Here is a 25,681-nt window from a genome sequence, read left to right as displayed (position 1 = left end):
GGTAAACTGAAATAGTTTGGAGAGCAGGATGCCACCTCCTACTAAATCTGTGTGGAGATAAACCCATTTTTTAAAATTAATTGATGGGATGTGGACGTTGCTCGCTAGGCCCATCCCTAGTTGCCCTTCAGAAGGTCTTTTGAACTGTCCCTAAGGTGTTGGTACACCCACAGTGCTGGGAGGGAAGGGCAATTCCAGAATTTTGACTCAGCAACAGTGAAGGAATGGTGATATATTTCCAAGTAAGGATGGTGAGTGACTTGGCGGGAAACCTCCAGGAAGTGGTGTTCCCAGGTATTTGCTGCTCTTGTCCTTCTTAGATTGCAGTGGCCATAGGTTTAGAGGCACTGCCTAAGGAATCTTGGTGAGTTCCTGCAGTGCATTTGTAGATGGTATATACTGCTCCCACTGCTTGTTGGTGGTTCAGGGATTCAATGGGGTAGCAATCAAGTGTTGTTGGAGCTGCACTCATCCAAATAAGTGAAGAGTATTTCATCATTTGTGCCTTGGATAGGCTTTGGGATGTCAGAAGAGGGGGTTACGCACTGCAAGATTCCAAGCTTTTGACCTGTTCTTGTAGCCAGTGTTTTTATGGCTAGTCCAGTTGAGTTTCTGGTCAATGGTAATCCCCAAGATGTTGATAGTGAGGGATTCATGATAATGCAATTGAATGTTAAGGGGTAATGATCAGTCTTGCTGGCAATAATCATTGCCTGGTACTTATGGTGGGAATGTTCCTTGCCACCTCTCAACTCAAACCTGGATACTGTTCCAATCTTGCAGCACTTGGACATGAACTGCTTCAGTATGAGAAATCGCAAATGGTACTGAACATTGTTCAGTCATCAGTGAACATCCCCACTCCTGACATTATGATTGGGAGGTCAATGATAAAGCAGCTGAAGATGGTTGGGCCTAGGACACTACCCTGAGGAACCCCTGCAGTGATGTCCTGAAGCTGAGATGATTGACCTTATACTAAATCTGCCCAGAGACAATCCATGCGACCTACTTACTATGGGGACAGACATTCAAATCAAAACTTACTCAAAGTAAAGTGCAAGTTGTATCACCCTAGCACAAAGGAGGAGCTGATTGGTGGTGCTGCTACTACCCAGACATGGTGGGCATAATTTTAGAGTAAGGAGTTGCCCGTTTAAAACAGAAATGATGAGAAATTCCTTTTCTCAGAGGGTAGTGAATCAGTGGAATTATTTGAATTGATTCATTATCACTTGTATTAGTATACAGTGAAAAGTATTGTTTCTTGTGTGCTATACAAAGCATACCATTCATAGAGAAGGAAACAAGAAATTGCAGAAAGTAGTGTTACAGTTATAGCCGAGGTGTAGACAAAGATCAACTTAATGCGAGGTGGGTCCATTCAAAAGTCTGATGGCAGCAGGGAAGAAGCTGTTCTCAAGTCGGTTGATATGTGACCTTAGACTTTTGTATCTTTTTCCCGACGGAAGAAGGTTGAAGAGAGAATGTCCAGGGTGCATGGGGTCCTTAATTATGCTGGCTACTTTGCTGAGGCAGTGGGAAGTTTAAACAGAGTCAATGGATGGGAGGCTGGTTTGCATGATGGATTGGGCTACATTCATGATCTTTTGTAGTTACTTGCGATCTTGGGAAGCGCAGGAGCCATACCAAGCTGTGATGCAACCAAAAAAAATGCTTTCTATGGTGCATCTGTAAAAGTTGGTGAAAGTTTTAGCTGACATGCCAAATTTCCACAGAATACCATAGAGGCTGGGTTGTTAAATATATTCATGTTGAAATAAGACAGATTTTTAATCAGCAAGTGAGTCAGGGTTATGGGGATAAGGTGGGAAAGTTAAGGATTATCTTATCAGTCATGATCTCATTGAATAGTGGAGAAGACTTGATAGACCAAATGACCCACTTCTGTTCAATCAGGACAAGAGATTTGGAGGAAAAGACATGCAAGTGCTGACAAAAAAAAGGGTTAAGTAACAATCAATCAGACTGCTGGTGAGGTCTGATTCATGGTTCAAAGAAACGAGGCTTGCGAAGAGTTGAAGATCGTGGAATTATCAGAGTACCCCGCTACAAGAAGTCAATTCAACAATGCTGAAAGGGTGCTTGAAAGGGATTTTGATTAAAAGTGAACTGGAAGATTCACTTGGTGAGATAAGGAGAAGAGATTCTATTAACGATGGGAGGAACTTGAGACTTTAAACACAAGACTGCATTTCTGCTGAGATTGTGGGGTGATGTACAGTAATAGTGGGGTTTTCCGTTGTGTTAGGTTTGTAGGGTACACCTTTAATATATTAGTTGCCTACTATGTAAGGTTTAGTCTATGCTGATTTTAGTGCATTTGTTAGAGTAAAAGTCTTAAAATATGAAACTGCAATCCTTTGAGCTGGCAACTGGTAAATTCATCTCAAGTTGTCGATTTCTGTGGAGAGTCTGATATAAGCCAAGGACCCGTTGTGCCTTTTAAACAGTTTACTCAACTTATCCTGCCACCTTTTGAAATTTGTGTACATAGACCCTCCAGAAGGCTGATTTTTGTCGAAGTTAAAGAAAATTAGATGATATTTGATAGGTGGTATAGATCTATGAAGATTGAATAAGATTTTGAAAACCCAAAAAGGTAATGATAGTGCAGGAATTTAAAAATATTGTCCCTTTCAGAATAAGATATCACCTGGAAGACTGTAAAGTTTCTAAGATAAGAGAGGCTGAGCACGTTAGACACGTTTGGATCACTCTTACACAAAAACTCAGTGGGCAGTTGTAGAAAACTGTTGGATGAGATTAGCTGGTAAACTAGTGGAATATTCCAAAATTGTTTTCTCTTTTTTCAGATTTGCTTTTTGTAGTTTAAATTCCAAACTTAAGTGACTTGAAGCTCTTTTTCTTATACCATGTTCAAAACTGCTAACTTTCGTGCTGCTATGGAAAATATTAGTACTGCAAAAAAGACCAAAATGAAATGCAAGAAAAAGCAAGGTTTTGTAGAATACCAAAGATATGTTTATTGATCAATGTTGTCATAGCGCTCTTTAAAACAAGTTTTACAAACTTCTGAAAAATAAAATCAACCCTCCAACGTTAAAACTTAATTTTAAAATTATTTTGCTGATGTGAATGAAAATAAAAGTAGCATTTTGTTTGAACATTTCAGTAACTGTTACAAAACAATACTGATTCATTTGAAACAAAGCACATTCCATTTCTCTAAAGATCCTCAGAACATTTATCAGGTTACCGCAGCCAGACTGTGTTCAGCTGAGTTTGATTTTTGATGCTTGTGTCCATCTTCAGCACCTCTCGAATAGCCATTGTAGCATAAGTGGAGGGAGGAAGTGAGAAATCCATTTTCAGGGCTTTATATTTACCATCTGTAATAATAAATAACTACAAAAATTAATTCAGAAAATCAGACATTTATCAGCTGAACTTGTGGTTATTGAAAATGTTTATAGAACCACCAAACCTTTTATTGTAATTTGCAAGGGAAACATTTACAATATCATAGAATGCCTACAGAGCAAAAGGAGGCAATTCGGCCCATTGAATCTGCACCAATTCTCCAATATGCATGCCCACCCTCTGTCCTGTAACCCCACACATTTATCTCATAATCTACCTATCCTACACATCTTTGGACACCAAGGGGCAACTTAGCATGGCCAGTTCACCTAACCTGCGTATCTTTGGACTGTGGGAGGAAACCAGGACACCCGGAGGAAACCCATGCAGGCATAGGGAGAATGTGCAAACTCCACACAGAAAGTCGCCCAAGGTTGGAATTGAACCCAATCCCTGGCACTGAGGCAGCAGTGCTACCACGCTGCCTTCCATAGAAAGTCATTTTCAGAGAGCTTTTCTAAGACATAACCCAGACAGGTCTCTGATGAAAAGAATATGGGGTTGGAAGCCCAGCTCAGCATCAAATAGGACAGTATTAGGCAATGATAACAGTCTCAATGAAACCACAGGAGAGTAATGCAGACGGCTGATTAGGGAAGGATGTTTGTGGTAGGTACCAAAGGCAGTGAGTTATCCCAATGCTAAATTGGAAGAAATTTCTAATCTTGAAATACTAGATGTTAGACAAACAGTATGACAAGAGGCAACGGAGAACTGAAAGAACTGTGGGTAAAGTAGAATGTGTGGAATGTGATGTCATGTTTTCAGATGATATAACTGAGACACAGCACGTATTTTCACAGTACGAGAGAAACAGACGAGGTCAAGGATAAATCCTTAGAGATTCCAGAGATAAATTGTGTGGAAGCAAAAACATTGCAGATGATGCCTTGGTTACAACTCAGTTGAACAAAACAAACTAGGAGAGGACAGCTCCACACAGCTATATGACAATGTGGGAAAGTGTGAAGTTATACCCTTTGGTAGGAAGACTAGAGGTGTAACAATTTTCTAAATGGGGAAAGGCTTCGGAAATCTGAAGCAGAAAGGGACTTGGGAACCCTGGTTCAGGACTCTCTTAAGGTTAATATGCAGGTTCAGTTGGCAGTTAGGAAGGCAAATTCAATGTTAGCATTCATTTCTAGAGGACTAAAATACAAGAGCAGGGATGTACTGCTGAAGCTGTATAAGGCTCTGGTCAGACTCCATTTGGAATATTCTGAGCAGTTTTGAGCCCATACCCAAGGAAGGATATGCTGGCCTTGGACAGGATCCAGAAGAGGTTCACAAAAATGATCCCAGGAATGAAGAGTTTGTCATATGAGAAGCAGTTGAGGAGTCTGGGTCTACATTTGATGGAGTTTATGAGGGGATCTAATTGAAACTTACAGAATAATGAGAGGCCCAGATAGACTGGATGTGGAGAGTATGTCACTAGTGAAAGAAACTAGAATTTAAGGGCACAACCTCAGAGTGAAAGGACGCTCCTCTAAAACTGAGATGAGGAGGAATTTCTTCAGCCAGAGGGTGGTGAATCTGTGGAACTCATTGCACAAAGGGCTGTGGAGGCCAGGTCATTGAGAATCTTTAAGACAGAGATAGGTTCTTGATCAATAATGGGATCGAGGGTTACAAGGAGAAGGCAGGAGAATGGGGATGAGAATCATATCAGCCATGATTGAATAGTGAAGTAGACTCGATGGGCCGATTAGCCTAATTCTGCTCGATATAGTATGGTCTTATGGATAAAGGAAAGTGCTGAAGCAGGATGGTGAGGTCAACTATGTCAAAAGTTACAGACAGGTGAAAGAATGAGGAATGATGGTCTATAGAAAATTCTCATTTGTGACTTTGATGAGGGCCTTATCAGTGCAGGTGTGGAAACATCCAACATGAGGAATGGCCACAATTCATCAATGATGACCATAAAACCTTGACCCAAGAAAACGGAAATCCCTTCAGCACAGAGGTGCAAAACCTGGCCAAAAATAACAAGACTTTGCATATTAGAAAATGAGTTGCAAGTTTGTCAATATCGTATCAATTCAACATCAAGATTCATTCCCATGTTGTCCCTACCTTTAGAGGATTCAGGCAAAGGTGTTCCTTCCAGCTTTTCCACATCAGTGTGAACCAATGGAATTTTGTTATCATCATACACTAGAACCTCCCTGTGAATTTGAGATTCCCAACAAAAAATATCAGTAATCTGAAGGAAGATGAAGTTAGCAATATGAATCATATTGTTTATTGAGTTTATATGAACAATTAACAAAAACCTAGGAAAAGAACATTTGATCCACAAGGTCCACTACATTCAGATATGATGCAGTCTTTCCCCCATCATCATCATACAAACGACTGGGAGAGGTGAAAACAAGAGAAAACCTGATCTAAGACAGAAGGTTTCAGATTCAAGTCCCACTCCAAGATTTCAGCACTGAGGTTCAAGGGTGACACTCCACACTCCCATGCCATATGTGGGGCCGCCATCTTTCAGATGAAACACTAAATTAAGGCCCCATTTGCCTGCTCAAGTAGATACAGAAGATCCCAGGCAATATTTTGAAGATGAGCAAAGGAGGTTTTTTTTTGGACAACATACCAGCATGCTTACACACAACTCTGAAGCTCCCTACTGACGAGTTGAACTCTGGTTTCCCATGTGACAGGTGGGGATACTAACCAAGAGGAGTTATCCTCAGTGTCCAGGCCAATACGTATTCCTCAATCAACATTAAACAAAATTTGCTGATTTCTGCACTGCTGTTTATGGGAGCTTGCAATACACAAATTGACTGCCATACTTGTTACATTGCAACAATGACTACACTAAAGGAATCATTTATTGTTTTAAAGCTGTTTGAGACAATTGGTGGCTGTAGAAAACAATTTATAAATGCAAATCTTTTTAAAAATTCTAATCCTAGCCAGTTTACAGATTGTTTTCTAACTGAAAACTTCCTTCCCTTTCAGGAACTTGTCCAGCTTCCTTCCAAAGAACTGATGTTCTCCAAATGTATTTGCAAATATGTAACCTCTTCAGTGTGACACAGCAATAATGAGTTGAGGACGATGCTCGACTTTGCACCCTTCAACACTATTTACAAAAGCTCATGAATAACCAAGTGGATGTGCACTTCAAATATCCCTCTGCGTTACCAACCTGAAAGTAGACATCAATTCAAACTTGGGGGAGAAAAAGCATCTGTACGTAACTTGCACACAGTTGCAGCTTCTAGCATAAAGTCCACTTAGGCCATGAGTGACAAACCTGTGGTTCCCTAGTGTATGAAGTGTGGCTCTCATATTCAACAAGCAAACAGTACAGCTTCCCTTATCTGCTGAAATAGTGCTTGCATGACTAGGAGCTGATGTTGCAGAATGACAGCTAAACCAGTTGAGCGTGCAGTCCATAAAAACAGTGAAAGAGATATCATTGGGAGAAAACAATATGATATTGAGTGAAGAGCACAGAGAGACAAGTGTGATAGAAAGCATTAGGACTCACCAGCAGTAAGTCAAATAATTATAGGTACAACTCTGTGGTCCATGAAAGGAAACTATAAAAATGGTGACCATAGATTCTTGTGTAATGCAAATTCAACGCCCAGGCTTTTGCAAGTGTTTAAAATGTATTTATATGAAGACATAACTATTTCTACTTCAGGGAGAGTCTCAAATTGAATCTTCCTCTCCTGCCAAAGTACTCCAGTAACTTGAATTATGGGAACATTCAAGTGCAGATGTAAATGTAACTGATGTTTCCTAAGATGTCACAGTGGCTTCCTATAATTATTTACTCTCATCACCCTCTTCTGATTTACCAAGAGCAAAGCCGCAAGAGATCTAAGTTGCATATACAAAAGTGTACAAAGTCAAAATGCACAAGTGACTTATTTAGGATAGGAAGGAATATCAACATTGTTCACCTCAAACATAACAAATAAATACAAAGATACTAGTCCAAATTCAACACTCCAGAGCAGTTCCATGTCTTTAGGGGTGAGTCGGGGGGGGGAGAAAGCGGTAGGTGATTCAGGAGTGGGGGCGGGGGGGCAGTGCAGGTAAGGTGAGTGGGGTGGGGGAAGCAGGGAGTAATCGGGGTGGGAAAGCAGGGGATGACGGGGGGGGGGGGGGGGGGGAGTGTAAGAAGTGTGGGAAGGTGGGTGAACATGGGTGCAGAATGTTTTTCTGTGTCTGGCTGCTGTGATCTCCCAGCGAACTCCAAAGTGTGTTTGCAGGAGCAGCTTTAAAATACGATGTCCAGATCTTCAAGTGCTGAAATGATAGCAGGATGGGCAATCAGCGTTAGTTTTTTAAAAATAAAACCTATTCAAGGTTTTCATACTCACCAGGTGACATTCTCAGGGCAAATAATTATCTTCCTGTATGCTCCTGATAAGGAATAATCTCGAATTTTGTGTTTCATGTTATTTATATCCAAGCCATCTGCGGCCATCATTTCTTCATAGGCCTTGCCAACTTAAAATACACAAACACAAACACGATCAACTATTTGAAATGTACCATTTCTCTAAAAAAAAGTCCCATATTACATAAACACCAGTAATTATGTTACAGAACAATGGCAGGACAGAACAAATTCTGAAACTATAAATCATCTTAAAACAGTGGGATCTTTAAAGGCAAACAGCAAAAAGCTTTGAGTAGATTTTTCTTTGTACTGGGGCATTTTTATAAAATTAATTTGAAATCTACTGTGTCAATGTAAAACACTGGCTGCAAATCTCCAACCTTACCAGTGGCTGGGATTCTTCAGTCCCACTGCTGTGAATGGAGATTTGGCTGAGCGCCAAGTTCTCCTTTCTTGCTGGTAGCAGTGACGGGGCGCATGACATTGTAGAATTCCGGCCAGTATTTTGTGCACTGTCAGGTTCAATTTTTCACTTCTAGTATAAGACATGAAATTATACTCGTTTAGTAGTATAAGCTTGACTATTACTGAAAAACAGAGACATATCAAAGCTTTTAGTCTTGCACTAATCAGGACACTTAGCAAGAATGCCAATAGAAGGGAAAAATAACAATTCATACTGTATGAGAAGAAAATGCTAATTGGTTGGCAAGTGGACTCTAATGATAGAGACATTGACATGGAGAATGTATTGGTTGATGGTGACTGACAGTTAACTGTCAAGCATTGTTTGAAATTTAAACCAGGTAAATTTAAACCTGACTGGACAAGGCATTGTCCTGAGGAATGAATCAGCAAATGACTGTCATTTATTTTGTTTAACCGAAAAAGGCACAATTTGTGCACACATTCTGTCTGCAAAGAACAGGGCCCTGTGTATTAATGTATGTAGATCCCAGTACATGCAAATACACCACACTGTGAGCCCAACTGAACTCTGAAATTTGCTGTCAGCATAATTCTTAGTACATTGAAGATTATTTAGCAAATATTGTCCAATCACTGAATCACATCTCATGTTGGACACAATGGGTGGATCATCTCCAATATTGGCCAAGCCCAAAGGCAGGTGGGAAAAAAGACATTGAGCCTTTTGAGGGAATGAAGGCTTTGTGCGCCATTATTGTGCAGCACTTAAGAAAAAAAATTGGCAGGCATTGGTTGCATGCTGTACTGCTGGCAGCCTCTGATTTGCCCATCCTGCTATCACTTCAGCACTTGAAGATCTGGGTGTCATATTTGAAAGCTGCTCCTGCAAACACACTTTGGAGTTCACTGGGAGATCATGGCAGCCAGACACAGAAAAACATTCTGCACCCATGTTCACTCTCCTTCCCACACTTCTTACTCCCCCCCTCATCCCCTGCTCTCCCACCCTGATTACTCCCTGCTTCCCCCACCCCACTCACCTTGCCTGCAACCCCCCATCCCCAAATCACCTACCGCTTTCTCCCCCCCACTCACCCCTGAAGACATGGAACTGCTCTGGAGTGTTGAGGCAGCTAGAATGCACTCACTCCAAGCTCTCCTTGGAGTTCTGCTCTCCAGTCACACACCTTTTGAAACCGGTCATACATGGCATCGTTCTGACATTTCGGTACTATGGATGCATTACATGTCAGTGCAGGTATAATTCCAGTCTATGGACCCGATAATGATATGCTAATACATTTCAATGAGGTTCCTGATATTGAACAGCAGGAAATAAGGCCCGCCATTGACGGGAGGGTGGGCCAATTGTGTCCTACATTTACATCAATGAGAAAAGTGACTGAGGCCTTTTCACAATATGTTCTACTCTTGCTGCCAAACTTGCCCAACATGAACAGGAGCAGAAAGTCCTAACCCATGTTTTGCAAGCTGGTTGGGTATGGTCTGTACCTTGCCGTTGCGAACAGTGACTGGGACATGCTGCCTGATATGATTTGCCACTCTTTGGAACATATTGCCTACATAACTAGCATCACACTGACACTGAAATTTATATATCTCATTACTCATTTGTGTGATAGATGTTTTCTTGGCTTGGTGGCAGCATCCTGTTTGTGGTGAATATTACTCATGTTGCTACTGCATATTAGCAGTGTGAAATAGCTGGCTTTACCTGTTGCTCAAATTTTTGTGATACCTTGCCCTTCCAGGCCAATCCAAGGTAGGCTGGGTCCCTTTCAGGGCCAGAAGTGATGGCCTTTGGCCAGATCATGAGTTTGTGTGATACACAGCACCAAATGATGGGATTAGGGTAGCCGTTATCCTGCAGAAATTTGAGTCAAAGAATTCCAGTCGTAACTTGAGTGTGGGTAGACCTCAAGCACAATTGAATGCAGAGTTAATTGTACGTATAGCACAAAAGAACAGACATATCAAGAGGGTAGACTCTATTAATGTTGAAAATGTTGTGACAATTGAATGCATGCTTTAGTTGCGATTAAGAGCAATTGATCCTAATTAGGGAGCGGTTAGTATCAGTTGCTCTTAATCACAACTAGAGCATGCATTCAATTGTCACAACATTTTCAACATTAACAGTCTACTGTCTTGACACATCTGTTCTGTGCTTATACGTACAGTTAATTCTGCATATACTTACAAAAACCAGTGTGGGGGGAAATACTCTATCGAAGGGTTACGTCATGGTTTTGTAGTTAATGTCTCAAAAAAAAAATAGCTTTGCCACAAATTTGAGAATGGTCATGACTTAATAATTTAGGGAACAATCCCCCTAAGTGTTTCATTCAACACTAGAAACTTCAAATGTAATGAAACTATATTCTGTACTCACGTCCATCAATACATTGCATTACTGGGTTTGCCCCAAATACATCCCCTTCTCTCATCTCAACATGTTTGGCATGAGATACAGATAATCACTGAATAACGTACTGCCTAATAACTTACTTTTATGCTTTGGATAGAGAACATCAAATCCAGGCAAAGGCATCACAACATCATGTATAGTATGTTTCTCTACATCCGATTCCTCAATTGGAACTGCTGTTGCTGAAAATCAACAAAACAGGCAGCTTTTATCTGTCATACATTAAACATTGATTCTTGATTCTAAGCATGACGTAGTAAATTAACTCAAGCACCAAACAATTTTTACCTATCGTTTTATGCCACGTTCCCACAAATGCAAAAACGTCACGACATTATTCAGGAAATAGTTGAACAATATGACTCCGGAGCCCACTAGAGCAAAAGATGCAAGACCAGTTCAGGTAGGTAATTTCACAGTGTTAGTCTGGTCTAAATATAACTTAAATCCCACACCAACATAATTCAGCTTGTCCTCAGGCAATAAAAAAAGTTGATACTGTGGATCTTGTAACAATTATACCTAGTGGAATTTTGTGTATGCCATCAAGATCATTTGCACACAAAGCACCATTAACCTTGCAGTGTGAGTTACGGTGAGCAGCATGACTTTTGGGTTTCTGATTGTGTATATTATACACATTTGATCTGAATTTGATGGGTTGTAGCACAGCTGCAATACAAAAGTTGAAGTCCATTTACCTCCTTTCAATACCAAATCTCCTGGCACGGCCTTAAGTCCATATTCTTCAATCCTTTTGCTCACTATTTTGTTCCACACATAGCTCTGATAACTGTGAATGTACATTAGTCTATTATTCCTTGGAATCTGAAAGTAAATAAATGGTGAACCCAAGTGGATTTGTCAAATCCAATGCATCCAGCAGCTAGAAATACAAAAGAATTGCAAAAGGCAAGAAAATTTTCCTTCAAGCTTTAAGTTGGATTCAGTTTAAATTCATGTCCAAGGTTATCAATAATGAATACATGTAACCTCTTCAAGTGCTGAATTTTTCATATGGTTATTTTACTGCATGTGAGTAATGGCCTTCAACAATGATATTAAGAATGCAACAAATCACAATTATTCATTCAGAATCTGGATAAAAATCAAATATATATCAAACCCTATTAAAACACAGCAAAAGGAAATTAAGTGGGGGATGAAAACTGCATAAAATACACAGCACAGAAACTGGCCCAACTAGTGGCAGCCATGTTCCATTCGAGGATGTACAAGATGAAACTTACCATACCAAATGCTGACGCAATGTTCTTCATTCCATATTTTGCCAGACCTCGCAGCAACTGTCCTTCTACACACCTTTTCACAGGAAGCTTTTTCAATGCAGCCTCAGGGTCCTTGGTTTTAGCCCATTCTTCTCTGCATTTCACCAGATAACCCCTCTCTGCTAGAGGCAAGAGTTGAACAGTATGAAACATTTCCAAACATTTCCAATCAAATACAACAACCTTCTCAATAAAATTACAATTGGTAATATTGGATATGCATAAGTGTATGACTATTCCTACCTCCAGGTCGTGGCTTTAGGATTAAGTCCATAACTTCACTCCATTTGTTATGCAGAATTGCTCTAAACAATATAACCAGTTATGACAATGAAAACACATGTCCAATAAAACGTCATCTGCCAGAAAATAATTATAAATGTAAGAGAAATAGAATATAATAATTTGAATGAGCAAATGTATTTTGGTGGAATTCAAACATTTAAACCAATTTTCTCCCTTTCTCATAATAAAGCCTGAAGCATAGCAGGATTAATAATAATGATTGATGCTGCCCTCAGTGCTTTTCGAATAACAGGAAGTCCAACTCAAAAGGTTGAAGCACAGAAGGCCCTGAATTAACAGAAACATTGCAGAGAAGTTGAACGCTTGTAAGCTTGTGGAGTTAATATGGCCACACGGAAACTGAAAGGCTTTTGTACATACATATCACTGGTGGGAGCCAAATGGATTCTATACCAATCATCATCAATTTAATTAGATCACCTTCCAATCTGTTTTCTTCAGAATCAGCATAGATCAGATACTTGGAGAGTCCAAAGGATAAGGATATGAAGAGAATGATAAATACATTTAATACTATTTGTAAAGAGATCCAAGTAAAATTTAACCAGTTTATTGCAATGGACCCCACAAAATATTTGAGTTTTTATTTAGCTGCCTGGATTAAACAAAAGGAATTAAGCGTTTTAATGTGGCTTTTAGAGAAACCAGATTCAATAACAGAAAAAAATACTTTAAAATGTTGATGGATACTCGAGTATTTAGGCAAATTTGGAGGTCACAATAGTGACTTAGAAATTTAAACTATTGGACTATTTATAAGGCACAGCAGCTCTTGGAACCCTACGCTTTCTTTGGAGGAATAAAGTTCAGAGTTGCTGACCCAAAAATTACCAATAAATGGCACCTAGATGAGAATCGCCTTTGCCTGTTTAACGTTGATGATATTTTGCACTGGAAGTGCAATACAGAAGTGGTGCCTTCTACTGGGCATCCAGGGATGAACAGGGGAGGTAACCTTGCATCTCATTAATCAATCAGATGGCAGATTGTGAAATGAGCAGTGCAGCGTCAGAAGAAGGAAATGTATTCGTGAGTATTGAATTCAATGTTAAATCAGGTATAGAAAGAGGAAGATAAATTGGATTGTGAGAGAGACAGCAAGCAAGAAAAAAAGAAAGGAAATTAAATTCATAACAACCTTCAACAATGGTTCAAACTTAAAGGAATGCAATTCTGCACTTCAGTGCCAGAAATGTTGTCTGGTGCTAACTGATGCTTATTAAGTTAGCAAAAAGGAACTTGGGCTGAAATGGACATGCTCTGCCTTCCTGTAGTGAACTTAGTATATGTCATGCAAGTACAGAAAGTGCATGCCACTCAATTCTTTTGAATGGGGAATGAGGCACTGCATATACTCTCAACTGAGATTGCTGTGTCAAACACTGTTAACCTCACAGGATCTAGGGTGCAATGTTATATATATTTCAATAGCAATGCAGAATTGCACAAATGCCAGGATGGTCATTATTTTCCTGCTGTCATTTTCTGTCTAAGACCCGAGTGTTAATGCAACTATCAACCCTTTGCCAGGACTGGTCGGGGAAGTAGAACAGCAGTGTGGTTTATGAAATGCCCCCTAAGGACATTAACAATGAATCTTGATCCTGGAAGATGTTTGTCATGTTTGATCTTAACTAGGAAAGAATGGGAGGGAAGCAGAAGAGGAGATGAAGGTAAGGTAGAGGGTGAAGAGAGAGAAATGGACGGAGGTGCTGTGGCAAGATGGGGAAGTAAATTATAATGGGGATATGTTTTGTTTCTGTGGAAGCTTTCAAGGCTTACTTGGAGAACAGGATTAAACTGAGTGGCAACATAACATTAGTGCAGTGAAACCCAATATTTTATAATATCATTGTGATCAAAAATAAAAGGTTTTTTGATGTCCGAGGTATCAGATAGTCAGATGGTTAGGGCTGGCTGAATGGAGGTGCTGTGCAGCCAAATCCATTGAAGAACAGGAAGGCCACCATGAATCAATACGTTCATTTGGTTATGAGCTTGGTCCCATAAACAATTGGCTTGACTTGTGGTGATCGGATCAACCAGTGTGTGTGTAAAGTGGGTCAAGAGGAATTAACAGAGAGATGGCTTGGACAACAGTATATGGGGCAATGGCACTTTAAAAGAAAATGGGATTAAGAGGGCATCAAATTTTATTTTTAATTTTATTTCCCAACTTACGTTTTTCCTTTATCAATGAGAGCTTTCAGAATTTAGGGTACACAATACAATATTCACTCAGTCAGCACCGAGTAGTGCAAAGAGCAGTTTTGTTTCCCAAGCACTCAATGAGAAATACATTATTAGTCCAATGGATTTCTGAAAACTAAAATGGAGGCTTCCTATGCACAGAGTACAATGCTTGCAAACTGGAGAATGCGTTGATAGAAAAAAATTCTTGTTTAAATTGCCAGGTTTGTTTTCTAATGTGGTTTGAAACATATATAACACATCAGGTTGCAACTGAAATTTAGTGCAAAGGATTGCAATTTTCAAGCAGCATTACCACTGCTAAAGATTGTCATCTCAAATTTTTTTTTCATTGCTAACAAGTGAAAGGTTTATGAACTATATCCAAAAATACACCAGTACAATATCATACACCTTGCAATGAAATCAAATGTGAAACATTTACCTTCGTTCATTAACATTTTAGTTTCTCACACAGATTAAGATTAAAGATCAAACTTAGTTTAGTGCTAGCATTCTCACCTCTGAGTCCAAAGGTCATGAGCTGAATCACGCCATCAGAGACCTGAGCACAATCTAGCCTGATCCTTTCCTTCAATACTGCGGTGAAGTGACTGCTGAATGCCCAAAGTTAGCATTTTTGGGATGAGACTCCATCTATTTATTCAGTTGGAGGTAACCTTCAATAATTACCACTAAGATAAATTATTTAGTCATCTATTTAACTGTATTTGTGGGATGTTGCTGTCACTTGAACCTACATTTCAAAAGTACATAATTGACTGTGAAGCATTTTGAAATGCCCTAAGGACATAGAATTACTATAAAAATGTAAATCATTTTTGCTCAAAATTACTTCAGCTGTCAAAATGTGTTTGTTCACTTTCAGAATGTGGGTTTGGTGTGTTTAATATGAATCATTTATATTTTCACTTGGAACTGCGAAAGTATCACCTGAAATGTATAAATATTGACATGCTTTCTCCTGCCACCATTTTTTTAGATAAATAAGCTTAGCAATCTGAAGAATTTATCATAAAGCACCTATCCTTAATTAGCCTTAGCTGATTTTCACAGCAGTATGGTAAACTGCACAGTTTCTACAGTAATTCAGAAAAGGAAGGTTTAACTTACTTTCCCACTTGGTAAGTTGGAACTGCCGTTGTTCCAAATCTCTGCATTCCATAGTAGTTAATAAATCCAGTGTCCCTGAGTGAAGTCATCGCCTGCTCTACCTGTTGATCTGATCCAGTGATATTCCTAATAAATGACAAATAAAATGATCATAACCAATAAAGTTGTCCACATTCAGTTACAAAGATTAATGCGCAAAATCTGATTTTGCAGAGAAGTGATAGATTATGTTAAAACCAAAACATCAGTTCTAAACAGATCCCACTGGTTCACTTTGCTCTTTTAGCTGTTTTCTTCAAAACACGTCAGTATACCAAATCAGTTGATTGTGCTGTCAAATAAACAAAGTGCTGCCTGTGCTTTCGGACTCCTCATTAATAAAAGTTCAGCTTTTGAACTTATGAAACACCTTTGTAAGTATTTAAGGAAGGGGCAAGCAACCATGTCTGCAAGCAAACCTGAACAATGACATGCATCATACTTGCTGTTAAGACAAGCTTCCAATGTGACAGTTTTGTTTCTTGCCTCAAGGGAAATAATAGCTATTAGTTACAAGTCAAAACAAGTTAGTAAGATTTTAGCTAAATAATGGCTATCCAAATACTGTGTCAACATAGCAATAATTTTAATAAATGCAATTTATTAAAGGCTGCCATGATTCAGACATTCCATTAGTAATCAGTCTTCTCGTCAGGGCTGTCATTTCATTCGTCTCACAATTTAAATCAGATTCATTGCATTTTTTTCTTCATGGTTCAAAGCTCTCAGAGACAGTAAGTAAAAGTAGTATTTGGTCCACATATGAGATCCAGGACCAAGATTTAGATGGATTTGACAAAGAGCCACGTGAAGGGAGGTATCCAGACTACACCTTTCACTTAGCAGGGGGAAGGCCAGATTCCCATCAGCTGAGGACAAGTTACCAAGGTGCACACTACTTATTGAACTAGAACATACAAAACAAAGGCACTTGGCTTATTGCATGACCTGGAGTTGTCACTACAGTGAAGCAGACCTGCTGTAGAAGGTCATAAATTATTGAAACAGTAATTGTCTTAAAAAAAAATTGCTTGGAAGCTGTGTTAAGTAAACGTGCTATTATATCCAGGGCTTATAGTCTACCACAACTGGATTATAAAGAGGCAAACAACAGTTTCTGAAGCATTATGCCTATAATTAGCTCACAACTACTGTTGTGAATTGTGATTATAAAGACATTAGGAATGTACTCTCATATTTTAGGTTCAATTGAGTTAGTCACTATACTGCTCAGAAAGAGATCATGGTTCCTACTCTCTTCTTATTAGTTCCAAGTTAGTTAAATGGAAAGGCCAGGAAAGGATCTCTCTGTGAGGCTAAGGCAATGAGCTACCAAGCAATATCTAGGCAGCTGCTAATGATTGACTATCTGGCCTGCCTCATTGATGGGACCTGAAAACTTCAAAGAATTGTAATGGCATAGAAAGAGGCCTTTTGGGCTATCATATCTGCACCAGCTCTCTAAATGAGCATACCTCAGTCTTTGGGAACTCAGCTCCAGATGACGCTGTAAGCCAATGCTCAAACAGATGGTAATCAAAGCAGCAAGAGTGAAATATGATTCTGGACACAATTTTGGGCAATTTCATGAATAACTAAGCAAGGAAACAATGTGAATGGGAGTGCCATTAAACTGAATATTAAGCAAGAACCAGAAGATGGTAGAGTGGGTAAGAGTCAGAATATCTTACCAACCATGCAAATGGTATAATAAAATTTACGGGTAAGCGTATAATGAGAACAAAAGAGCATGATAGAAATGTTAAATTTTACAACAATTGATTTAAATGGAAGAACTAAAAAAAAGGTATTACTAGCACCATTAAAATGGAGCAAACATTAGCCATTTTTAGAGGTACTACTATTATTAGAGATACTACAGTATTGAGTGTTGTAATGAATAGGAGGCGGCCATTCAGCCTATTGAGTCTGCACCAATGATCTGACAGAGCATCTAACCCAGGCTCCCCAGTGTAACCCCTTGCATTTACCCCACATGAAGGGGAAATTTTCCATGGCCAATACATGTAACCTGCGTATCTTTGGACTGTTGCAGGAAACTGGAGCACCTAGAGAAAACTCATGCAGACACAGCGAGAACGTGCAAACTCCACACAGCCAACACTGAGATCAACCCAGGTCCCTGTAAGGCAACAATGCCATCGACTGTTCCATCTTGCCACCCATTTGTCTACTATTCTACTAATTTACAATAATGTTAAGGATCAGATCAGAAACTCCAAGGTACATTATGAAGTTTGCCTCAATCCTAACTTTTACGTTGATTTTGGCATGAGGGTGAGAATAAGGTGTTTCGCGGGTATGATTCGAGTGACTCACTAGGAAGCTTTTGTTGAAACAAACTTGATTTAAGAACACAGTTACGTGATAACAAAAATTAGCAAAGTTTTTATCAACTAAAATATTTAAACATAAAATATTTAAAATGTTTAAATATGACAAAGTATAGTTCTTAGCAGCTACCTATCTTTATTGCTCCAATTTAGTAGTATCCCCCTCCCCCCGCCAACATAAATCCCTTAGAACTTGTTAACATAGAAAACCAAATATGCTTACGCGCTCCTAGATTTCTGCTCTTTAAACACCTCTAGAGTGATCCAGACAGATGCTTGATTTCTAACTCTCACGCAGCAACCTCCAGAGAAAACTCCACCCCCCAAACAGTAGAATCTCAAATAAAGTGATTTATTTCCTAACAGATTCCAGACTCCACTTCAAATAGAGACACAGAGAAAGTAACCTCTCTCTAAAAATTCCAAAAACAGACCGCCTTGAGTTCTCTGTGAAAGCCTAGCTTCACCCAGTCATATGGCCTTACCTGTCAATCAACCTAATCAAGCCCTACTTTGTAATATCCCAGGGGAAAACAAAAACAGAACCTTGTACTAGCTCATATTAAAACAAACATTGTACTAATTAAGATCAATCATGTAGCTGCAGGAGCAACACAGTGCTGCAGTCTACAGGCAGAACGGCTTCGATAATAAAATAACAAACTGTTACAACAGACCCTGCACATAAAATACGACAAATACAATTCTTAAAGGCATAGTATCATCACAATAATGTAATTCACCTAACGTCTACTATTCAGGTGGTACAAGTCAAACAAAAGAGAAAAAGCAATCCAAATACGAAGCACTTTGGATAGGTTGTGTGTCAAATGACATTTAATGTGGATTAATGGAATAAGACTATGGAAAGAAAATAAAAATATGGAGAAGGCCTTGGATGTCTGTCTGTCTGGTGTTTGCATGTTCGCCCTGTGTCTGCGCAGGTTTCTTCCAGGTTCTCTGGTTTCCTCTCACAATTCAAAGATGTCTAGGTCAGGACGGTTGGCCATACTAAATTGCCCTTTTATCCGAAGATGTATAGGTTAGGTGGATCAGCCATGGTAAACGTGGGAGGTCACAGGGATAAGGTTGGGGGTGGAGGAGGGGTTGGGTAAGATGTTCTTTTGGAGAGTCAGTGCAGGCTCGATAGGCCAAATGGCATTGTAGGAATCATACGGTTCTAATATTGGCTTGCTTACTTAAATTTGGTAATTGGATCCCAAGCCAGATGGTTAAGTGTGAAACTAGATGCAAATCCTTTTCTTGATAAAAGGTTTATTTAGAGAATGCAGTGAAACAAATGTTTGCCTTCTGCCCCAGTGTCCCAGAAAAGCAATACCCTGAATCCTTCTATCTTAACAATATAATTAACATACCACTAACAAAACCAATAATGAAGTGTGAAGAGACAATAGGGAAGGCTGAACAGATGGAGCAAAACTCCAGAAAATAATAATGAGTAATGAATAATAATAATAATAATAATAATCAGGCACTAGTGTGGTTGGATTGAGAACATGGAGTACAATTTTGATCACCATGCTACACAACAAGGATCACAGAATAAAACAAAAGATATTCAGATCAAAATTGGTGCAGAAAAGCCAAAACCAAACCAATGCCTGGCAATGAGGTATGGTTGAAGAGCCAAGGGTAATTGATTCTGAAGGGTGAACAATACAAATTTGTTTCATATTTGTTCAGGACCTCCACAAATTCTTTAACCAAGACACTAACACAATCTTGGTGAGGACACAGTTTGAGATTTTCATATTACTTCAAATGATATTAATTTTGAAAATGTGTAGAAAGATCACAAATTTGGACTTCAAACAAGCTTAAAAGTTTAGAACTTCACAAAAATCAATCACTTTATACGAAGGATAACGAATGTGAGGAAGAGCGCAGTTACTTTAGAAAAATTAAACAAAGTTGAAGTTTTTAAGGAGGATGGTGAATAACTTGGTTTCTGGTATCAGTCAGATGGATTCCAGTACTTTCCCATCCTGTGCATTTCTATGTTCCAAGGTAAGTTTCCTGGGGCTCTCTGCTGATAATTCTACATAATAAATTATGCAGAAATTCACAGTCAGATTACCATACTTCCCAGTATAAATAAAATGTGACAGCAGAGAGATTTCAAAGTGAAGCATCCTGTAAGAGATTAACTATTATCCTATACAGCATTTGAAACGGGAAGGATTTCCATGAAATACAGCTCACTTCTTCAACAGCCTAACAAACATTGATTTACCAATACAGTTATAATAGATTTTTCTCAATTTGCCTTAAAATCCTTACCTTAGAACAACTGTAAAATGATTTCCTTGCAATTCACCCAACTTCAGGGGATATTTTTTATAACTGAAATTCCCTAGCTTGAAGTTCATTAAACATTTGTTCAGATGAGAAAGCCTTTGTGCTGTGATTCTGTTAAGAGAAATTCAAGTATATCTCATCTCTATGGCATGGGAAATTAGATAATTCTTAACAGTCTATAAAAAATTTTCACAAAACACAGTCAGGATGTAAAGCTGGAGATTCCCACATCACTTGACATGATATTAATATTACAAGCATACAGAAAGGTCATAAACGAGGACCTGAACCAATGTCTAAAATTGACAAGTATTCACAAGGTAGTGTTCACATATTTTCAACTGGAACTGGGAATGAAACAATCTGATCTCTTGGCTCGTGACCCATCAATATATCTTGAAATCATCAATGCAAACTTCTTAATACTGTTGCAGGTAGCTAGTACCATTAAAACTATCTTATTAATCAATGGCTGCGCTACCCAGCTTGGTGAAGGTATCCATCACTCCTACCCTTTTACTAGCATTAAAATATCACTAGGGAAGGCAACAAAATGGCTCAATGCACTGTTGATAATTCAGACAATTTCATGTCTCAAAAGAAGTTCAATTCAACTGGTATGCCTGGAAGATTGTACAACTATACCATGGAGGAGCCCCCAAAGTTATTATGGCTTGCAACAAGAGCAATCCATTTTAAACTTTGAGAGAAACAGCCCATTACAAATACATAATTTTACAGTAATTTTTTTGCAGTGTTAGTGTAAGCTTTACTTGTGACTAATAAATAAACTTTTACTTTAATCTGTTTGTACATCTATTTGAAACCACAGTTTCTGCCGAGCAAAGTCACATTCACCATTTGTAACATGTTCATTCTACTGCCCACAGCAATGCAGAAAAGATGAAAATTGTAGAAGAAAAGAAGTTTAATAATTACATTCCATTTGTCTAGCAATACTTACCTTACGACTGCAATTTCTTGTACAGTTATAGCTCTTTTATCTTTGGTTCCCACGTAAGAAAATATGTTTGGTTTCACTCTGTAGAAACATTAGAGAAAAATATTTAAGATAGTGAAGCACAATCTTTTAAATACACGTCCAGCTTCTCTGGATCTATGTTCCCAGGCAGAGAAGGATATTCATAACCTGGATTTGTTTCAAACCAATAGTTTCGGCTTGAGCTGGAGTTAAAAACAGCAGATGCGAGACCAACACAAAACATGAAAGGTTTACTTCACAACTTGTAAACACGTTTTGATGATTTTGCAGACTTCCACGTAGGCAATTCTGCTGTTAGAGCTAGCAATCATTAAAATAGGGACTGAAAGATACATATAAGCCCTGTTCACGTTTCGTGCAGACTTCTAACTGAAAATTATATGATCTTTTCGCGCTCACCTAGCTCCCAGCTTGTACTTTGTGCGATGCCATAGCAGACCTATGGTACACACGCACATGAACAAACGTTAATTACCATTGGTGTTGTATATAGAACATCCAAGATTAGATGTATTCTTTGTCTGTTTCCCTCTTTATCTCCTTAGTATGTTTAGAGCTGCAGTGGTAATTTCCTCCTCCCACCCTCATCCATCATTTTCATTCTTCTGCCTCTCCCACCATTTTCTGCCTCCATTCCAGAGTCTACATCTTTTTCCCCTCCATCACATTTCACATTCCTCCCTCACCTTACTCCATTGTTCCTCTACCCTGCTTGGCCGCAATATTACACCTTGACTTAATTCATCACGTAGTGATCAAATGATAATATATTTTTGTGTCTGCATTTAATTATCTTAACTTATACAAAGTATTTCTGTAATTTGTATTAACATCTGCTGTGAATGATATGTAACAAAAGCCAACTCAACATACCTCAGATATTTAGACAGCACATTAATAGCATCCATTGTATCTTTGTTTTCCTTATAAAGCACAAAATGGCAGTAGCTACCCCTGCTTTTTGGCCACGAATGTTTTCTTGGATCTTTAAAAATAAAATGATTAATTAAACAAAAGAAACACGTTAAAAGCACATTTCTTCCCACAGTTACAATTTCCTCAGCAGATAGACATCATATCAATTTAAAAATGATAGTCACTATACAAAGCAGCAAAACAGAAACAGATCTATTCCACAAATTCAGTTTGCAATCTGTAAGCAAAGCAAACTACAATAAGCAATCACTTAATTGAGAGAGTTCAGTACACAATCATTTCTCATCTGCAGATGCACTGATTTACACTCAGTGAAGTCAAATTATGTTATTATTTCATGGATTCAAGAACTTTTACATCAAGTTTTAGTGTTAAATTCTGTGATTTGTTCTAGTTGCCTATGAAAACCATAGATTAGCAGCCTCATACATTGTAATGGAATTAGACCATGATACAGCACATAGAGGCCAATCAATCCAGCCTATGCCACCTCTTTGGTACAGATATCCAACTGACAAACTCCCCTGCTTTTTCCCGTAACCTTTTAAATGTTTCCTTCCCATTCAAGTGCTTTTTGAGTTATTATAGTTAGTAAAATGGACCTAAATAAAATTTGCCAGCAAATTGCATATTAACAATTGTTATATCTCTTAAACCTATACAACAGCTTCGAAAAATTTTCGTACGAGTAGGAAACAAATTAAGGTGTGCTAAATGCAATATTAATTCTTCTAACAGTTTGAATGTGATAGTGAATGGAAAGGTATAAAATGCCACAGCAAATAGAATTTGCTTGAACAAGGATTGTTGTTTATCCCAGAACAAAAATTGAGACCAGTTAACTACAACATTTCCTACCATTATCAAGAATGCAATTTTCAAACACACTATAACCTTTTCTTATACAGTAGGAAGTCTCACAACACCAGGTTAAAGTCCAATAGGTTTATTTGGAATCATGAGCTTTCAGAGCACTGCTCCTTCCTCAGATGAGTGGCTGAGGAAGGAGCAGTGCTCCAAAAGCTTGTGATTCCAAATAAATCTTTGTATTTTAACCTAGTGTAGTGAGACTTATGCACCCACTCCAGTTCAACACTGGCATCTCCACATCTTTCTTACACATTGAACTACATTAAAAATATTATATACATTAAAGCTATCGTATGGTGGCAGTGTCTCTGTAATGCCACCATAGGTTAGTTGGCTGTATCTCAAAGTCAGAAGATTATTGGTTCAAATCCCACTTCACGAATTCAACTGATGATCCAGGGAATGATGTCTTGTCAAAAGCATCATTCTTTGGATGAAATGTTAAACTAACATCCAGCCAATTCATTCCAGTTCTTCAGATGATTGCTAAGAGCAGGGAATGTCTCCCCAGGACCTGGATAACATTCTTCCCCCAAACGAAATGTTTCTGATGTTATTGTTTGTGGGAATTTGTTACCTTAATAGGTGCTGTCATGTATACCTGTATAATATGCCCAGCAATTTAAATGAACATAATAAATTCTCATCATTTTTAAAGCCATGCATATTAAATATGCAAGTCCTTTTTCATTATTAAGTACAAATTATATCTGAACATAGAAGAGCTTTAGAAAATTACACAGAGTCCAATGTGACCAAAAAATTAAACACGCATGCGGAAGTTAACATATACTCTTCAGCCACTGTAAAAAGCTGACAAGCTTACACATTCTAAGCTATATTTTTTCCACTAAAGGTAAAAGGTGATTTAAACTAATTTAATCTTTTTTGTGGAATTCATTTGAGACAAAGATGGTTAAATTTTCAACTCTCAATCCAAAATAAATCCATTAAGAAAATCACCATGTACAATGTGGCTGGAGATTAATTTTCCAATGAGTTGTATAAACATTCTGGTCACCCAAAGTGAAGTATAGAGCTACTTTTGTGTTCCTTAATAATAGATTGTAATTCAACTCGACAAGTGCGGCAAACATTCAAGTTCCAGTTCAGCAGTTTTCAAATGAGTGTCGTGTTACCTTCCATATGTCAAACAGGTGTTGTACCTTAGCAACCAAACGTTACATTTACATTAAGCCAATACACACCCAAGGACAGATAGTTCTCAGTAACATTAGATCAAAACAATACTAATGGTTTAAAAGATTTTGTAATACAAGCAATCCAGCAACATATATTGAAAGCTTAGTCAACAGCCATCTCTTCACAAATTATTCTATAGAATATTGGTGATTATGTGGGAATTTCAAGAAATGTAATTTTTAAAAAATGAGTCCACCATATAATGTAATGCTCTTAATTAACAGCTTCAAAGAATAATCTTCAGTTTGGTAAGCTGTATACAATGGCCGACATTTCTTTTCAGTTGAATGAAACATATCTTACCTGCTGCTTTGACCTCTGTCCAACCATTGAAAAGCATAAGAAGTATAAACAGAGCATTATTTAATTTGTAGAACAATATGCTAGTGTGGGTGTGTTGCAGGTGGCCATGCAAGAGCTGCAGCTATGAATGTGCAAAATATGTGAAGTAGAGAGGTCACCAAGCAGCCCGAGTAACAAATACCGTTCAGACCTTCTCCCAAGTTAGTTTAGCAACTATTCAACTGTAAGTTCGTAACACTACTGAGATCTTAATCTCTCACGCATGCATATCAGACTACTACTTAGTTCTGTAGTTTAGTTAACTTGAACAAATTTTTCAAGAAAACATGCAATAGTATGCAATGAGTGGAAGACAATTATTATAGTCTCACACAAAAGACTCAAAAAACAGCATAAAAGATGTTAATACGTAATTTGTTGAAGTGGTCATTTCCTTCATTATACATAATTCTTTGCATGAGTAAAAGCTCTGTGGAAAATGTGGTTGGGAAGACAGTAAAAATGCTCATTCCGTACCATACTGTTTTGATGCCCAAAAGCAACATAAAAAAAATTTCACCCCCCCCCGGCATTTCATACATACACACACCCATCCAATATAATAATAGTCATCATGTTGGCTTACAAATGGGCAGTTTGTCTCAAAAGATTCATGCTTTCCTTTTACGAAATGAAAAAGAAAATTATTTCATGGAAACCTTGAGCTTACTTCTGAAAGAATAATAAGCTCATTTTGCTATGTACAAACCCAGGTGTCTTCTTATCTCTAATAGGATCTGTATGGCACAACGCCAATCGTTACTTTGCATCAGCGCTAGCTCTAATGAACAGCAATCCAGTTAAATCTGCAACCCTTAAATAATTGATTTGAATCTGCTTCCCATCATTCTATCAGGCACACCAAATCCTAACCACCTATTGCATAGATAGCTTTTTCTGTTTTGTCTATCCATTTTAAATTTGTGCCCTCTGATTCTTGAGGTTTTAGTCACTGAAAACAGTTTCTCTCTCTTTCCTTCTTTGTCCAAAGGACAACAACAGTCTGTCAATACAAGTGTAATCCTTCATCCCTGG

At 38.3% G+C, this 25,681-nt stretch overlaps 1 protein-coding gene across 3 annotated transcripts in view; it reads right to left on the bottom strand.

Moving 5' to 3' along the window:
- Positions 1 to 2,983: 2,983 nt before the first annotated feature.
- The window catches only part of pus7 (pseudouridine synthase 7), a 48,934-nt gene continuing 26,236 nt past the window's right edge, over positions 2,984 to 25,681 (bottom strand). The window contains exons 6-16 of one of the 3 annotated variants that reach the window (XM_080207496.1): positions 22,169 to 22,280; positions 21,257 to 21,334; positions 20,275 to 20,403; positions 15,581 to 15,706; positions 12,194 to 12,255; positions 11,912 to 12,072; positions 11,363 to 11,489; positions 10,742 to 10,843; positions 7,761 to 7,890; positions 5,485 to 5,576; positions 2,984 to 3,374 (exon numbers count right to left, since the gene is read on the bottom strand). In XM_080207496.1, the coding sequence (XP_080063622.1) occupies positions 3,238 to 3,374; positions 5,485 to 5,576; positions 7,761 to 7,890; positions 10,742 to 10,843; positions 11,363 to 11,489; positions 11,912 to 12,072; positions 12,194 to 12,255; positions 15,581 to 15,706; positions 20,275 to 20,403; positions 21,257 to 21,334; positions 22,169 to 22,280 (1,256 nt within the window). In that variant the 3' untranslated portion in view covers positions 2,984 to 3,237. Of the gene's footprint in view, positions 3,375 to 5,484; positions 5,577 to 7,760; positions 7,891 to 10,741; positions 10,844 to 10,949; positions 11,036 to 11,362; positions 11,490 to 11,911; positions 12,073 to 12,193; positions 12,256 to 15,580; positions 15,707 to 20,274; positions 20,404 to 21,256; positions 21,335 to 22,168; positions 22,281 to 25,681 lie in introns of those variants that run through there. The other 2 variants (XM_080207497.1, XM_080207498.1) reach the window with 2 other exon arrangements.

Source organism: Carcharhinus amblyrhynchos, chromosome 19 (genome assembly GCF_965287045.1).
Source record: "Carcharhinus amblyrhynchos chromosome 19, sCarAmb.v2.hapA, whole genome shotgun sequence".
Lineage (NCBI taxonomy): Eukaryota > Metazoa > Chordata > Chondrichthyes > Carcharhiniformes > Carcharhinidae > Carcharhinus > Carcharhinus amblyrhynchos.
The sequence above is the reverse complement of the archived record's forward strand: the minus strand, read 5'-3'. Positions and strand labels throughout refer to the sequence as shown.